General features: G+C 42.2%; 1 protein-coding gene across 3 annotated transcripts in view; it reads left to right on the top strand.

Annotated features, from left to right (window-relative positions):
* sipa1l1 (signal-induced proliferation-associated 1 like 1) overlaps positions 1-18,289 on the top strand; it is a 117,332-nt gene that overhangs the window by 79,746 nt on the left and 19,297 nt on the right. For all 3 annotated transcript variants that reach the window (XM_034075939.2, XM_034075938.2, XM_071201878.1), the window contains 6 exons: positions 5,536-6,115; positions 12,050-12,148; positions 12,624-12,799; positions 13,331-13,618; positions 15,106-15,255; positions 17,486-17,619. In XM_034075939.2, coding sequence (XP_033931830.1) covers positions 5,536-6,115; positions 12,050-12,148; positions 12,624-12,799; positions 13,331-13,618; positions 15,106-15,255; positions 17,486-17,619 — 1,427 coding nt within the window. The remainder of the gene's footprint in view (positions 1-5,535; positions 6,116-12,049; positions 12,149-12,623; positions 12,800-13,330; positions 13,619-15,105; positions 15,256-17,485; positions 17,620-18,289) is intronic.

Below are 18,289 nucleotides of genomic sequence, written 5' to 3'. Positions count from 1 at the left end.
ACCAAGTGTGTATGAACATCCTCACAAACCAACAAAGAACATGATCTATATCAAATTTAAGACAGAAAACTCCACACTGGTATCTGATCGTCAATCACCTTTTAACTTTAACCTAGTAATAGTAGTCCTTGATTGGCTCAAGTTCACACCTTATTAGGGGCGGGGCTAGTGATGTTGTCCCGGGGATGCTTAGGAGTTGATAAAGGAGATAATCCCACTGACGTCATCATTTGATTCCAAAAGTGGGTCTGGACTCGCGCCCATAGAGGCTGTTTACCAGTATAATGGCTCCCCCCAAAGTATAATTTATGGTTTTTTAAGTTTTTTTTACTCAGTGAGCACTCATTGCCACCAATGCAAATGCAAATGAGTGCTCACGGAGTAAAAAAAACACACAAATTATACTTTGGGGGGAGCCATTTGGGCCCCCCAAAGTATTAACATGCTGTGGGAATCACTGGTATGAGAAAAACGATACCCTATATCCTTAGACCCTCACATCGTACAAGGAAAAACTTCCGGAGAAAACCCACAGTTTAAGGAGAAAAATGGGAGAAATAAGTCATTTATTCTTCATTGTTGATCTTCTGCTCTCTAATGCAGCACCTAAACTCCTTTTTTTTTTTTTTTTAATTCAAGATTCAAAGGTTTTATTGTCATATGTATAAAGTTACAGTGTAGAAATGGCAATGAAACCCTTCTGACCTGAGCTCCTCCAACAATGCAACATATATAATAAAATACAAAGAATTGCAAAAAGTCTATATTTTTTAAACCATAAATGATAAGACATTTTTATACCATTACATTTTCATAAATCTATTTGTTTAAAAACATTTACAGGAAATGAAATAATGAACAACGCATTTGAACAAAGGAGCATCTTTTGCTGGAGACTGGAATCACCAGCACCATTTGTCCAGGTGTCTTCGTTGCTGAATGCAAACACATCTTCCCAGCTATGAGACCTTTGCTCGACTAAACACACAGGCAGCATATACCACGAGGTAATGGTGACACTGAACGTGACTCCCAGTGCACACATTTCATATGGTGTGAAGAATTACTCGCTACCTTACGCAGGAGGATTTACATCAGATTATTATTATATTTTATTTTGTGAATTTCATGTGACATCTTTAGTGTGCGCTAAGGGGTTTGATAGAACATCCTTGAGGGTACTCCAGCAAAAAGACGAATAACCTAATTCAACTGGGGCATGGATATTACATTACAATCGCCTTTACCACTGATACAAGATAGCCTTATATAATATATTAAAAATAGATTTTATTGAGTGATACATTTACACAACTGCCTCATTTCCAGCACAAACATCCACTTGCATAGCGTAGAGTAATCATATGCCAACATGTGGACACGCCAGAAAGCATTAAGAGCACACAGTGCATTCATTTTTTTCAGCGATCAATGCGTTTGCATGGAGTGCGAACACTGACCTCATTATGATGGGGGGTTGCCACTCGAAAAGGTCTCGCTAGTCTCGAACACACTACACATGGATAGGGCACACCAGAAAAGCCACGATGCGAGCCTACTTTCCCTGTGACTTATTGTCACAAATAGACAAAAGCATATTTTATGTACCTTCCTCACATCCACAGTACACCTCTTAGCCACCCACTCCAACACGTATTGACATGTTCTTTTTCTTACTTGGCTCGGTGGGCAGCAGGTCGTGGATTCTGGAAGAGCGGCGCTGCCCACACAGTAGATATTTATAAGACCACAAATCACAGAAACCACAGGAATGTACTTTTTCTTTCCTGCTGCCAAACCTCCTGCCACGCGGATCACACGGCAGCCGCACTGCACAGAAACCTCAATTGCACCACATTCTTCTTTTCTTATTGCTCCTATTATTCTCACCCTCGCCCTCTTTTCTCATTCAACTATCTTTTTTTATGTCATTCAGTTTTTTTTTCATGCTTTTCTGTCTTATTCTCTGGCTTTCACACCTCCACCTTCCTGTCTCTCCGTCACCGCTCTGTGTCCCGCGTGAGTCACAGGCGATTGGTTGAGTGCTTTTAGAGCTCCAGTTTAATGCATTGAGTGATGTTTGTAGTGATGGAGAAGAAGAAGAATAAAAGGTCACATTTTTTTGTACCATTTGTTCAGCCCTGCTTATAAGCACTTCAGCTGCTGCTCTCTGAAATACCCCGCATGATTCATTTGTCATCTGCAAAAAAAGCATTGACGAATATTGCCTTCAGACTAAGTCGTTTACTTTGTGCTTCAGATGAGCTGTCCGTTTTAAAATTAAGCTATGCTAGCGCCGCAAAAGGAAAATTCAATTCTAGGTATTTTTTTATTGATTTACAAATGATCAGTCGTGTGAAACTGCGATGCACTGTATTCTCATATAATGTGCCATTTGAACCTGCATTAACACTTTTGGATACTTGGGCCTAGCAACGATCTCGAATATCACTTATAAAATGATGTTGCAAACATGCTAGCAGACATGCTTATTTACACATCTATTATCCATTATCACAGTCGACTTTCTGGCCACCCAAATAATGTACTTTTCTAATATTCGGTCTCTGTGTAACTCAGTTTGGGTCCATCAATTCTTGAGAAAATGATTTTGCTCTTTAGACCCAGAATGCTGCTCCGTGTTCACGAGTGAGTGCCTGACTGTCTATCTTTCATTTGGGGCTCTGCTGGCGACGTTGCATGCAGTTTCTTTTTTTCAACCTTTCGCTGCTGGTAAAAGTGAACGCTATGGACCAAAACATCAAGAGCTCAAAGACCGGTGATGATGGTACGGGGCCCATCACTAAGAGCAACTTCACATACACATAGTTATATGTCAATGTCATAAATCAAAAATATTTATCACAGCCCTTTTAACTAGAAAGAAATCCACTTTAACCTGGACGTAGAATTACATGTTCTTTGCTTTAAGGTGAGGTACAACCTGGGAACAGCATACAGTTTGTATTAACCTGCTGATTTAATTATAAGTCAATTGTGTTGAGTCTTTACGGAGGTAAACAATGATGTCAACATAAGGAGGACTGATGTCTGTTCAAGGCATTAAACATGAACATTACAACTTAATCAATGGTTTGCACCCACTGCATGTAGTATGTGTTGCACGTTATTCTCAATTAAACATTTCTGTAATTTCTTTCAACTTCTAGGGATCACACCTTTCCTCTGTCGTAAAAAGTAAACAACTTTGAAATGTATCATGAACCATGAACTGATCGTGTAATGCATTAACGTAGAAATAGGGGATATATGGTTCATATTGAACATACGTTAGCGGTTAAATGAAAACAAATCCAAATAGCTGCAGGGAAAAGTAATGTTTGTATGACCCTCCACCTACTCACAACCTCCTTCCCTGCTCCTTGTTTATGTCCTTGAGAGCAGTTCATATGCCTTGTGGGAAATGCAAGCCACATTTTGACTTAGGCCTACATCATAACTAGGGTTGGGAACCAAAACTCAGTTCCAGATGAGAACCGATACGAAAATGCTGGGTACCGGGTACCCATACAAAATACACTTTCGGTTCTGCTTAACGGTTCTGCTTAACGGTTCTGCTTAACGGTTCCTAAACGCGGCAGACCTGTATTCGACCGGGTCCGACTGCGCCGCGGCACCTAGGTGGAATACAGGGTAAGGGCGGACTGGCCATCTGTGTGTTCTGGAGAATCACAGAACGGCCGGCCGTCATTTGGCCGTTGACGGACGGCCGTTGACGGACGGCCGTTGACGGACGGCCGGCTCGGTACGCTGACGGCCGGCACCGCCCTTAATTTTTTTTAACGGCATCATGTAAGTTGCGCTGACAGGCGACAGAGGTCCACTGTTGCCCCGCAGCGAGGCTCCCCCGTCCTCCAGTAGACAGTTCACGAGCTCAGTCACTTCATAACACCAAAGATGGGTCGCGGTAAACGCTCTGAAGTGAGGCTCCACTACACTAAAAAAGAAAAAGACAAGGCACAGTGTAATGCCTGTTAATAGCTTGCCACAGGCATAGCTCAGTTAAAATAAAGCACAGCTATTGTGCAATACATTTGTATTGCATGTATATTTTTTATTTGTAAACATGTCAGTTAAAGCTTAAAAAAATAAAGATATTTTTGTTATCTAAACGTTTGACCTCTTTCTTTTACAATTTTGGAATCGAAACGGGGAATCGATAAGAACCGGAATCGATAAGCAGAACCGGAATCGATAAATTTCAAACGATACCCATCCCTAATCATAACTGAGGTTATTTCCATTTTCTTTATCAACACTGTACCATAAAGGTGTGTGCATGCACTCTCATAAGCAATGTCAACAGTTGTTTCCACTCATACCTCAGTCTGTCACCAGCAAGGAAAGGTGGGAAATGACGTGTCAACAAATTTGACAGTTAGTATGATCGAACACCACACGTCTCCGGAGAGAACAGGAGGTCTCGGGGTATGTTTAGAAATATGTGGGTGACATTTTGACTTTAGTTGCTTATAATTAGACAAAACGATTAATCCTGGTGTGCTGATGCATGTCAGCGTGTGGGATGAAGGCTCTGCATTCTCAGCTGCTAATTATCGCCTGAGAGAGGAGCTCTGATTGAGCTCATTTGGTCATGGGGAGGTTGAGACGAGAAAATGTGATATTGTGCTTATTTTGGTTAACTGCGTCAGGCGGAGACATTCAACAGATGTTGTACCTCTGTTTTTCTCACATAACAACACAAATGTTGTTTTCTTTCCAGTAAGAAATACTTTCCCTATCCTTTCAGAGTCTCTCACACTTCTTTCTCAGCCACATTTTCCTTTTCCCTCACACTGGGGCTCTGGGCAGGAGGTTTAGAATAGTTCTCCCCCCTCCTCCTCCTCGACTCTCCTTCCTCTCCATGGCTGCTCCGCTGAGTTCCTGACATACCAGACAGAACCTCAGATAGCCATTCCAGAGACTTAATCAAAGGAAAAAGGGGTTTGGAGAAGGGAGGTGGAGAGCAGGAAAACAGGGAGGTAGAGGAAATAACATTGAAGTAAATACTGCAGTATTGGGAAAAAGGAAATGTACAAGGCCTGAACACTACAAATGTGTCAACTTATTTTGAACAACATTTAAATAGATAAAGAGAGCAGGATAGTAGACAGCCAATTTAAAGCAGAAAGGAAACATGCCTTTTTCACATTTAAAATCTATTTACTATAAATACTAGTCAAGGATTTTGCCTTTAGGTTCCCATACTTGAGCGAACACAAAGCATGGGACTTTATATCAAACATAAATTCAGTTTGATATTTCATCTTTTTTAATTTCAAACTTAAGCATATACATAACACTTGGTTGGATGAGATGTGACATTCTGAAAACATTTCGACGTCATAAAACACTATCTAATCTATGATGTCAGAACAAAATACCCACCCTAAGTTATCCACATTAGTGGTTAATACTGCAACAACAGATTTGTTAACAACAAATGTTTCTCTTCTCTCCTCCCATCTCTATTCTTCTTTTTTCTCTGCCTGGTCTGATCCTTTGTTCTTTTAGTGTGGCCGTCACTCGTTCCAAAGATGTGCCCTCATTCGGTCCTCCCATCCCAGAAGACGTGACCTTTCCTAAATCCTCCGTGTTCCGGGACTTCCTGCTGGCCAAGGTCATCAATGCAGAAAACGCCGCACACAAGTCGCAGAAGTTCCGCGCCATGGCAACCCGAACGCGACAGGAGTACCTGCGCGACCTGGCCGAGCGCCACACCACCAGCACTCCCATCGACCCCTCCGGAAAGTTCCCCTTCATCTCGCTGGCGCACAAGAAAAAGGAGAAGAGCCGGCCATATGGAGGAGCAGAACTGCGCAGCCTGGGGGCCATCACCTGGCTCGTCCAGGTGGAGGACCACGGGACGGGGGGGGAGCTGGAGGCGCTGCTGGCCGTCTCCAATGACTTCCTCATCCTGTTGGACCAGGGGGCCAAGGCTGTGGTGTTTAACTGCGCCGCTAAGGACGTGATCGGCTGGACGGCGAGCAGCCCTGCGTCTTTGAGGATATTCTACGAGCGCGGGGAAAGTGTGTCTCTGAGGAGTATCAGTAACAACACGGAGGATTTCAAAGAGGTGGTCAAACGTCTCGAGGTGAGACGTTAGCTGAGCATGCCGGCTTAGCATGCCAAGATATTGCGTTTTCTGCATGATAAATTAGTAGTTGTTTGAACATTTTTCAAGTCTATCGGCGCATTTACACAATAATTCACACAGTACTTTTCCCACAAAGGTTCATCAGAACTTAGTTCATGAGAACTCTTTAGTTCGCCAGAACGCCAACACCTCCTCATCTCCACCGCTCCCATGTTTTTTTTTGTGTTGCCATAAGTTAGTCTCTCTGCGTTTCTGCGCTGGGCTAATGCTAATGATAATAATGCTAATGCGAGGATAATAAAATGGCGGCTTCACAAAACTTTTTGGGAGTTTTACGGGGCGTGGTTTGCAATCCGGCCAGCCAATCAGACATAGGAACCTTTTTCTCCCACGAAAGTCCCTGCTCTCTAGCAGGGACGGAAAAGGGGGTGAAAAGGTTCTCATGAACTAATTTTAGTTCAGGCTCTTTTTGGTGTGAACGCAACATTTCGGAACTAAAGTGGGAAAAGTACTGCGGTGTGAACACGGCTATTTGATTGACATTTATTGGTGGTCCCGTCAATCAAAAACGTTCTCAGTTCGTGCCAAGTTTACTTGACATGAGATTTAACATGATATAGTTTCAGTGCTGAAATGTTTTGCCTCTGTTACCTTATGGGTTGCTCCACTTTCAATTTCAAAGAACCAGACTCCATGTAGTTGTTTTGAGACTGAGCGGCACAAAAGAAAGGCTCTGACAAACATGCACTCGAGTTCGTGACTTTATTAAAAATAACTTTTTGTTGGGTTTGCTGAAGCGGTCACTATATCCTGACGTGAGTGCATTAGACAGTAAACTTTTACTGATAGACTACTGCATCTTGCATTTCTCTCCTCAAATGTTTTCCGAAACGTATTTGAGTTTACTTTTAGGCTATACAATTAAAAACCAAGCACTGTTCACCGGCTAGAGCAAACTTGCTATTTTAACAGTACATTAAATATGCTTCTGAAAACATTTGAGGTGAAAAATAGACAATGCTTGAGTCATAAACATAAAACATAATCTTGACTCGTTTAATGTTTTCACACCGACTGATTGGAGTTCAGGCGCAGTGATTGACACTCTGTTATGGCGCATTTCCACTACACGGCCTCGCTCGGTATGGAGCCAGATTTGGGTCAATATTCTAGCACGCAAAACAAGCTACTCACGAGTAGTGTTGCACGGTGTACCGATACTTGAAAGGTACCGCGATACCCTGCCGTTAAAAATGGTACGATTCCTCCGTTTCATTAGTATCGGTACTTTAAGAATGACGGGGAAAAGTACTCCCGTGAAAAAGCGCCGTTTTAATAAGAGCCGTGTGTGTTCAGCGCTCTGCTTCCACTCCCTGCAGCCGTGCCTGCAGTCCCGCTCCTCTCAAGCACGTTCTAAGTCCCTCCCCTCTCTCGTGCACGCGGCCACGCGCTAGCTGCCAGAGCATGTGAGAAAACGAGAAGCATGGCTGCAAGTGGGAGTGCAACTGCCGCTGCGCCTCGGCTTGTTGACAGAAAAGACGCCAGAAGTCTGTGAACGGGCCGTTCAGGTGTTCAGAGCAGAGCTCCCTGTCGGAGCGGCAGAGCGTGATGTGCACTGAAAAGTTTTTCTGTCGCAATATTATCGTTGAGCAAACGTAACTAGCAAACTAGCATCACTATCTGCTAACGTTAGCTTTAGCCTTCGTTTTCTATTAGTTTTTTTCATAGGCTATAAACGGAGGTGGTATAAGTATATATCTTGTACTTGAGTAAAAGTAGAAGTACCCGGGTCTTGTACTTGAGTTAAAGTAGAAGTACCAGAATGTAGGAACAATCCTGCAATCAAAATGTTCCTCAAATAAAAGTACAAAAGTATTATCATCAAAATATAGTTAAAGTAGCGACAGTAAAAGTAGAAGCACCAGAGTGTAGGAATAGTCTGTTACAGTAAAAGTACTGCATTCAAAATGTTCCTCAACTAAAAGTATTAAAGTAGCGACAGTAAAAGTAGTCATTGTGCAGATTGGTCCATTTCAGAATAATATATATGATATGTTTTATAATGATTGATCATGAAAGTGTTCTCAAAACTGGTGAAGGTGCAGCTAGTCTGAAGTACTTTGTATACTGCAGGGTAGCTGGTGGATTTACTCCAGGTGGAACTAAAGTCTGATTTAAGTGTTGATTATATTTCACATCATTCATCCGTGAAGTAACTAAAGGTATTAATACATGTAGTGGAGTAAAGGTACACCATGTACCTCTGAACTGTAGTGGAGTACAAAGTAGCAAAAGAAACATTGAAATACTTAAATAAAGTACAAGTATCTCAAAATTGTACCCAAGTAGTACTTGAGTTTATGAACTTAGTTACTTTACACCAGTGGCTATAAAGATAGAAAGACTAAGCACAGAGGCATGAAAATACATTTTCAAAATGCTCAACAGTGCTGCCAAAATGTTAAACTCACTGCTACACAATTAAAATAAATGCTTTTATATATATTTATATTAGATGTGACTCTTTGGCGTTTCTGTTCTTAGTAACACTGCTGCTTTAGTTGTTCTGACGGCTAAAATCATCTGTTATTCCTAATTTTAAAGCCGATATTCCGTGTTTTCCTTTTTTTAAGAAAAGTATCGAAAAAGAATCGGAATCGCAATTCTTGACTTGGTATCGGTATCGAAACCAAAATGTTGGTATCGTGACAACACTACTCACGAGCAAAACATATGCTTTTACACGTGCATACAATAACCCTGTCGCGCTGATAAAACCCTGCTCGTGTAAAAGCAAATGTTTTGCTCGTGAGTAGCTTGTTTTTCACGCTAGAATATTGACCCAAAATCTGGCTCCATACTAGGCCTTGTTAGGCCAGGCTCACTTTATGGCGCATTTCCATTACAGTTTAGGAACTGGGGTAGTATCTATTCTAACGCAGTGTAGGCGGAGCCGTGATGTCATCTTCAATGAGAACCCCAGAAAACCAACATCAGCCGTTAGCTGTTAGCACTCAGAGCTCACAGCTCCTCATATCTGTTCAGAAACTAGACAAAAGTTAAACAGTTAAATACAGTCGCTGGTTTATTTATGTCTGTAGGCCGTTGTTGTGAGTGTGGACGGTCGGAGCATATACAACGTTAGCTTAGCCGATCTCCATTCAGAAAACACACATTTTAAAAGGTTTTTCGCCTGCCGTCTGTCTGCAGACTTGTCAAAGCATTAATTCATGGTTTTTACTAACCGGTATCAGTATGTTCATTATTTTGAAACCTGTATTACAATTAAATCACGGTCAAATATGTTCATCTTGTTGTAGTTGTAGCCCCCTTGCCAGCGATTCTCTCTCTAGTTTAGTTTACTCAGCCCGGTTGTTGGCCCGGAAAGAACCTGGATTTTATGGGGCCAGAACATCTGGAAATAGTACCCGCTAGCAGCTAGCCGGAACTACGCTAAGTGGAAACGCAAACAAAAACGGGCCCCGCACGGCTCGGCGCGCTTAAAGCAGGCTCCGTGCTGTAGTGGAAATGCGCCATTACCTATTGTCAAGAGGATTTGGTAAAAGTTTTGTCAAATACGACAAAAAAAGGTTATTTAAAAACACTTTAATTAATGTGTGAAAACCAAATACTGAGGAAAACTAATTGAATGTGTAAGAGTGCCGTTGGCTGCCATTGATCATCTACCGCCCCCCCCCCCCCCCCCACACACACACTGACTCCCACTGTTTACTAGGGATGTCCCGATCACCTTTTTTTGCTCCCGATCCGATTCCGATCATTTGATTTTGACAATCTGCCGATACCGATTTTTCCCGATCTTTATGCAATGCATTAAGAGAAAAAGGTAACAGATAACGGCTGGTCATCCAACGCGATGAATTCAGCTATCTTGGCTGTTATCTTTTTGGCCTTTTCACTGTTCTGGGGCAGTTTCTCTTTCCTTTTAAAAGTCTCTGAAAGTGTTGGTTGTTTCAGTGCCGTTAGCCTCTGTGTACTCGCCGTGTTGTTGTTGGTGTTTGTTTCTCAGGTAGCGTATTAGATTGGTCGTGTTGAACGTAGCTCTGTTCTTTCCACCACGCGGAACCTCCGCCTTGCAAACATTGCATCTGGCTGTTACACTGCCTTCGCTTTCAATTTTATAATACTTCCAAACTCCTGACATTTGCTCTGTCCCGACTCCCGAGTCACCAGCTGAACGTAGCCTCTCGTTAGCTTACTGCTACTATTAGACACTGCGCCCACTCTGTTGCCAGATTTCAGAGAAATACGCAAACAGGTCTGAAAACAAGCCCAACAGAAGCAACACATACATGATGTTGTGTAATTTTAAACCAAAACTAAGTCCTCAGGATGACTTTAAGACGTGAACATGGTCATTTTAGTTTTGTAAAATTAAATAAAATAATAAAAATATTTGATCAAAAAAATTCCCGATCCCCGATATATTTTTTTTCTCCCGATTCCGATCTTTTGAAAATCACGTGATCGGCTCCGATCTCCGATCACGTGATCGGATCGGGACATCTCTACTGTTTACTGATAGTTTGCCAGCATGACAACATTGTTGAGCTGCTGTCTCATTACTGGCCTCAGCTTATTGAGTTTCAGAAACACCTCTGGACATCATACTCCTAATGGATCATCACACACCTACACACACACTGAAGTAGTGCTAGCTCTTCCTTACCTGTTTCCATGGAAACTGGTTAGAAAAAAAAGGTGTATTCTTATGCAATCATCAGTGCTTTGGAATACATTCATTTCCCCAGCCTCATCCTACCTTCAAATTGTGTGTGATGTTTTTTTTGTACAATGTTTACATAACCTGGATGGAGTCCACCCTCTTTGATTCGCTCACAAGTATACAAACATCATTTAAAAACACACATAGTGTTCGTTGGCTCAGGACTGAGAAATGTATAACTTTCATGTTGCATTTTCTGCATCTGGCGTTAATCTTCAATCATTAGGACTACCTCGGTGCCAGGGAGAGAAAGGGAAGGCCTTGGGCCACTCGTCTCCCTCTCTCTCTCTTCTCCTCTCTTCATCGTTCCCTTTTTTCTTGTCCTCCTTCTCTCCCACGCACACATTCAGAAACATCAGAGAGCATCATAACAATTCCTATCAGCTGCCAGTCTTCAGCATGATTTATTCACGCACCCTTGTGAGTTTGACTTCAATAAAACTTTTGCTAAGGCTCTGTAAAGAAAAAATAAATGCAAGGAAGGTGCCCTGAAGTCGCCAGGAGACTCATTAGAGGAAGAGAGGGATAAGTGAGTTACCATAATTAAAATGAGTCTGGAATTATGATTGGCTTTGACAGATTCTTCGTCAGATGATGATTGATTGACAAGCGATTTGGGCTCTTGGTCCCTAAATAATCATCTTAAACTTTTCTACCTCACTCCCTGTCCCAGAAGGACGGACACTTCACAGCAATATCGCATCCCGTCATGAAACAACATGAAGTCCAAAAGAGTCTCTCCTGAGCAACGCATCTCTGCGTAAACACAGCCTAAAGTGTTTCAGTGTGTGTGTGTGTGTGTGTGTGTGTGTGTGTGTGTGTGTGTGTGTGTGTGTGTGTGTGTGTGTGTGTGTGTGTGTGTGTGTGTGTGTGTGTGTGTGTGTGTGTGTGTGTGTGTGTGTGTGTGTGAACTGCATAAGCTGGAGCACTAATTACTCTTTATTTATGGCTATACATCTCTAAGGGATCTCTTAAATTATTCAAAAAAATCTCTTTTTCAACTTGTAGGTCGAAGCACATATGCACGTTAAAATAGTGTTTGGTAGCTTTATTACTATCTACCCTATTAAGATAACTTTTCCTCCACCTGCCTCTTGACCTGTTTTGCTCTTTTTCATCATCTCTTATCTAATGTGTGTTAATTAATCTTTTATCTCTACCTTGTGCATCTTTCATGTGTCAAGTTCCTGACTAAAGGCTGTGAGACATCAGAGATGACGCTCCGTCGAAATGGCCTGGGGCAGCTTGGCTTCCACGTGAACTACGAGGGCATCGTGGCTGAGGTATATGTCCGCACGTAACTCAGACGTTCCTCTGAAAATGAACTATAAAACAATAAAGTTAATTTGAGTGAAACACATTTCTACCCTGAAGAGAGTGGATATGCTTAATTAGATTTACTCCACCTGTGGCTGGGATGTTCTGCCCTTTTTAATTGCTATTTTATTGGATTAATTGCTTGTTTTAATTGTTTTATCTTTAAAGAGTTGTATTGGTAATGAGTCATTTGTTGCAGAGAGTCAAAGTTGCCTTGTTGCCACCTTGTTGCGTTCAAAATCAGTATAACAATAATCAGTATTGCAGAGTGTTACACCATGATATATAACAAGCAATTATGTGGAGACAGAAACATTATCATTGCACTTTATTACATTACCTTAAACTACATTTTCCCTTTCACTATCTTAAATATCACGGTTTAAATAATGAAGCTTCCCACCCCGACAGCTGTAATGCAATCAAACTTTGTTTCAACAGGTGGAGCCGTATGGATACGCCTGGCAGGCAGGACTGCGTCAGGGAAGCCGATTGGTGGAAATCTGCAAAGTTGCCGTAGCAACGCTGACCCACGAGCAGATGATTGACGTCCTGCGGACCTCAGTGGCAGTGCGGGTTGTGATCATCCCGCCACATGATGATGCCACCCCACGCAGGTAGGACGGGACGGAAGCTGCTTTAATCAATCAGTCAACTTTATTTACATGGCACTTTTTATACTGGAAAGTTAACAAACAAACAAACAATACAAAACTATACCCACTCCTCACCCGGTTTATAAACGGGGCAAAACATAACTTTGTGATTTTTAAAACGCCCAACATTAACAGAAGTCAATAAACACAGCACTGAATAAAACAATCTTACAATAATTAAATGAGAATAAATACAATCCAAATAAGAGCTGGCTCCTAAAAATATAAATATATATTTAAGTACTTTTAATTACCATTTATTTCATAATTCAGTTATCTGGAGTGCCGTTAACATGATTGCTCACCTTTGTATACATGAAGTTCAGTGGCACATTCATTTAAGGGACCAAGTGAAAAAACAGGGTACCCAGAAATTAAGAAATATATGTATAATGCAAATATTCTTCTTTGCATTATTTTTGTCATTCAATGTTAAAAAAAACCCACATCACTGTCTTCTCAAACTAAACGCCCCCCCCTCTCTTTCCACAGGGGCTGTTCGGAGCTCTATCGGATGCCTGCGTCAGATTATAAGAGCAGCAGCGGCGAAAGCGGCTCCTTCGAATACAAGTTCCCGTTCCGCAACAACAACAACAAGTGGCAGCGGACGTCCAGCAGCCCCCAGCAGTCCCTGACCGCCTCGCCACAGCCGCACACCCCCAACCGGGCCATCAGCCTGGGCAGCTCCGGGGGGAAGACCCTGTCTGCAGAGAGGCTGGAGCGAGGGGCCGTCATCCCGCGCAGCGTCAGCAGTGACGGCCGGCCCCTCGACACCAAGAGGTCAGAGCCATAACAACATTTATATGAGAAGGGGAAGAGGATTTACAACAGGGTTGTCCAAACTATGGCCCGGGGTACATTTCTAATTGGCCCTCAGGAAAATTCTAAAAGTAAAATGGAATATGGACCACTCATGAAACTGGTGCTTGTCTTATATATAACATCTTAAATATATCTAAAATTATAAAACGGACAAGTCAAATCAACAATCTGATTGGTTCTTAGCCGTGATATGAGCGTATATCACAGGTAGAATTGTAGTTACTTTTCACAACAAGTCAGTATCCCTCCGCGTCTGAGAAAAGCTACAACTGTTACATTACGTCTGTTACGAAACTAACTAACTAACAAAGCTTAAGATGGAAACATGGGATAATGTGCAGCAAGGAATTATTGACCGTTGCTAAGGACGCTCACATCTGCAGAAAGAAGTCCGGTCGATTTAACTGTATACAGTTGGTCTGAAAAGACCAACTGAAAAAACTGCATGCTTCGCGTCGGGCCGAACCACGCCCCTTAGCTGTGATATAATGACTACAGTATATACCACGGCCTGTCGTGAGCTATTGCTTAAATATATTTTATGTGTTAATACATTTTTTCAAATACATTAAAGTTGACATTTTCTGTAAAATCTTAGATGATATTGAAAAAGCCGAATCACTTATTTGCAGAACAAGCTTGAAATACACCCTTCCCATTTCCACTTATTAGCAACAATGCGAGGCTTCTTTTTTAAGGAATGAGCTGCAAACAAAATCAATGGAACCCTACGGAGAGTTTAACTTGACTAATGAGACACCATCCTCACCTCGAGGGAGGGGCCCAGTCCTGTGTATATTATTCTGTATGTGGCCCTCAGTGAAAAAGGTTTGGACACCCCTGATTTACAATGTACAGTTCAGCTGGAAAATATGGATTTTTATGCCAGAAGTCTCATCAGCTAATCCTTGGTTAAGTATTTGTGTGAGTTTCTTTTTAGTAATCATTTATTATCATCATGTATTTTTAACATTCTAAAAGCTTATCGATTCAACTGTGTTGCTTTGCCTGAAGAGGTTTAACAGATCATCTCCATCTTAAATATGACGATAGGTTGAGTATAAGTAGGTATGGTTGTTAGATGTTATAAATAAACCATTTGTAGGCAAGTTATACAAACTGAAGTGTTACTGCTTTTATTTCTTCTTTAAATTAACACATTTTGAACCTCTTGAAATGAAACATTCAAAGCAAATCCTGCAAGCTCGTGTATCAACAAAGCACACAAAAGGCAGCCGTCGGCTTGGAAGCTGATTTTTCAGCCGCCGGGTGTTAAGTATTCATGTCCTCCAGAATGCGTGGGAAGTAGCAATCAATGGAATTTCCTCTGAAGGAACAAATTGGAACATTTTGCTCCTTCAACGCTTTGCTGTGTTTATCCTCCATTTCCACATGCCTGTAGATTCTCACACTTCCTGTATGTGCACGCGTTTGTTCTCCTCCAGGATGTCTCCGGGCTGTGAGAGTTACAGCCTGGCCTCCGCCATGGCTCTGGGTCGCTCCCCTCACAACCGCAGCTCTCCCAGCAACCTGTCCTGCTCCAGCGACGCCTCGGGGAGCTCTGCTCACTGGAGGCAGAAGTCCATGCCTGAGCAGTAAGGAAGGGGGGGGGGGGGTTCAGTGGCTGGGATTCAGTATTGTTTTATGCTAATTAAGATATATCGTTAAGAAAAGCATATCTTTAGCATGATTGCGTGTTCATGAGCTGATGCAATAAAGTGTTACAAAGACATATACTCAGTTTTCAATTTGAGGCAAGGCAAGTTAACTTGGCACATTTCATCAACAAGGCAATTAAAGAAATCTATAAGACAAAGTGCAAAAATAAACACATTATAAAATTACATTTACCGGTAAACAAACCTAAAATTAAACAAGCTAAAATAGGATAAGACTTATACGAAATACAAATATAAATGTAACAGTGCAGTATGGGGGCTGCTCATAGGCATGAGAGAGAGAGAGAGAGAGGGAGAGAGGGAGAGAGGGAGAGAGAGAGAGAGAGATAGGGGTAGAGGTAGAGAGAGAGTGAGAGAGGTAGAGAGGAGAGCTCGCTATCATAGTCTCTCTGCTCTCTTCGCTCTATCTCCTCTCTGCTCTCGCTCGATCTCTCTCTCTCTCTCTCTCTCTCTCTCCTATCTCGCTCTCTCTCTCTCTCTCTCTCTCTCTCGCTCATCTCTCTCTTAGCTCTCTCTTACTCTCTCTCTGCTCTACTCTCTCCTCTTTGCCTAAACTAATGCTCGTACTATTAAATCCACGTAAATTAATCTCAGACATCGCAGCAATGAGGCTGATCAATGAAACCAGGATACATCCTTTACCGTCAGACTGGTTCTAAACACAGCTGCCTGTGTGCGTTTGATAAATACTTTCTGATTTTATATTTATGATATGCTACTTATTAGCTACATGGCCCTAACGTGTAAAGTTAGACGAGCATTTGTCCCAGTGCTTTTCACAAGTCGACTCTTGCAGGCCAGAGTAGCTGGAGTGATTCAGCAACAAAAAATACATATCTGAGAAGTGATCAGGACGAACAGAGAGAGGGAAAGGAAAAGAGAGTTCACTAAAGAGACCAGGAGGGTCAGAGCAGGAGGAAGAGGAGGAGATGAAGAGACCAGGAGGGTCAGAGCAGGAGGAAGAGGAGGAGATGAAGAGACCAGGAGGGTCAGAGCAGGAGGAAGAGGAGGAGATGAAGAGACCAGGAGGGTCAGAGCAGGAGGAAGAGGAGGAGATGAAGACATTAGTGAAGAAGAAGAAATGTATGTGAGGAATGAAGATGAAGTGTCAGAAAGAGGGCCAGAGGCAGGGATCAGGAGGCAGAGGAGACTCCAGCTGGACCACATGGTATGTTCTCATTCTCCTTACATAGTCCATCACAGCAGCTCAATCTAGCAGCTCTTAGTATTGACAAATATCTATTGAAATGTGTTGCTGCACACGTCACCTGTAGCTCTCTGAAGAGATGGGTGATGTCATTTGTGTACTTAATTATAACTAAGTACTTTTACTGTACTTACAGTAAGCAGAATTCATGAGTATTTTCTGCTGTTTTATACTATATTTGAGTTTGTTTGTCTGAACATCTTGTTTCTCTTGTGCATTAAGAACACTTAGGGCATGACTTAACAATAAAAAGGTTATATACAGTATAAAATACCACATACTGTACGCCCTCCCTGGCATGACCTCTTTCCACCCCATGTAAAATGTTCTACTTGCTCCCCTCCCTCTGCCCCTCCCCCCACGGGAACTCGACCTTTCTCAAAGAATATGTGCACTAACACTTGAACCTGAACACACACATGCACGTGTGCAACATGTGGTGTGATGTGTTTTGGGGCCATAACATTACATTACAACAGGATTGTGCGGTTATGAACGCATTATAAGTTAGTTATGATGTAGTTAGAACAATATTGGATGATAGTCATTTTTGTGTGTTTTGGACTGAGATACATTATGGGTCAAAACTGACCCGCGAACACCATGAACGGTAACAGCTTTTGAACACAACGGTTAATAAAGCATAATATATTTCTAACAAAATACAATGAATTCACAGATTTTGTAACACTATTTTTGCTAGAGTTTTAATTCATGACGCTGGTTTATTAATTTCCACAGTTGTAACATTGTATTACACACAACAGTGTAGGAGAGTGAGGTGATAGCGATGGTGTCTTTGTATATTTTAGTGCCCTTTTCTTCTTCCACCCACTCCAGCCTTTGGTCAAATGGAATCTCTTTCATGATCTGTTGGCGTGTTATTCTTAGCTGATAAAACAGCGGGATAAAAGCTGTATCTGTCTGCTCATTCAACAGGTTTGCAGGCAGCCGCCACTCTCCGATGTCCGGGGACAGACGAGATGTGGTTGGAGAGGGCGGGTCCAGTGGAAAGTCTACTCCTAATTGGTCGAGAATGGAGGAAGGGGGAGGAGCTGAACGAACGTCAACAGGTGATTATAACAGGGACATTTAATTGAGTAAGCTTAATCAAAATAGATTGTAATGTTTTCTGCACCTGTGTGTGTGTGTGTGTGTGTGTGTGTGTGTGTGTGTGTGTGTGTGTGTGTGTGTGTGTGTGTGTGTGTGTGTGTGTGTGTGTGTGTGTGTGTGTGTGTGTGTGTGTGTGTGTGTGTGTGTGTGTGTTTTATGAAGGCACTTGACTTTAGAATAGCGGGGGAGGGAGGCACATCGCATCCATATTAGTAAATCCTTTGATGTGACAGGTAGCCAGAAAGGTGTGTGAATGGAGTTCGTGTGTGTTTCCTCGTCTGCCTGTGACAGTTTTTCGTGCTGACAGCATCCCTCTTCTTCCTCCTCTTCCTCCACCTCCTCTGCAGGCTGTGAATTATGTTGCCGTCACAGAGCGGGTCTTAATGTCTCTGCAAGGTGGGAAGATAATGATGCAGCGAAAAGAAATGATTGAATGGGGGAATTGTGATAATGATCTCATTAAAGTAAATGGCTTTCCCTTTGTCACTTGTCACTCCTTTCTATATTAATAATGAAGGGAGAGAAAGTGGGAGACATTATTGTCTTTCCTGTGTCAACACAGTTGGCCAACCTTCTTTGTGTCCTTCCCTTTCTCCCTTCCTCCAGCCTGTTCCTCATTCACAAATGCCA

Source organism: Pseudochaenichthys georgianus, chromosome 24 (assembly GCF_902827115.2).
Source record: "Pseudochaenichthys georgianus chromosome 24, fPseGeo1.2, whole genome shotgun sequence".
Taxonomy (NCBI): Eukaryota; Metazoa; Chordata; class Actinopteri; order Perciformes; family Channichthyidae; genus Pseudochaenichthys; species Pseudochaenichthys georgianus.
This window is presented reverse-complemented; position numbering and strand designations above follow the sequence as displayed.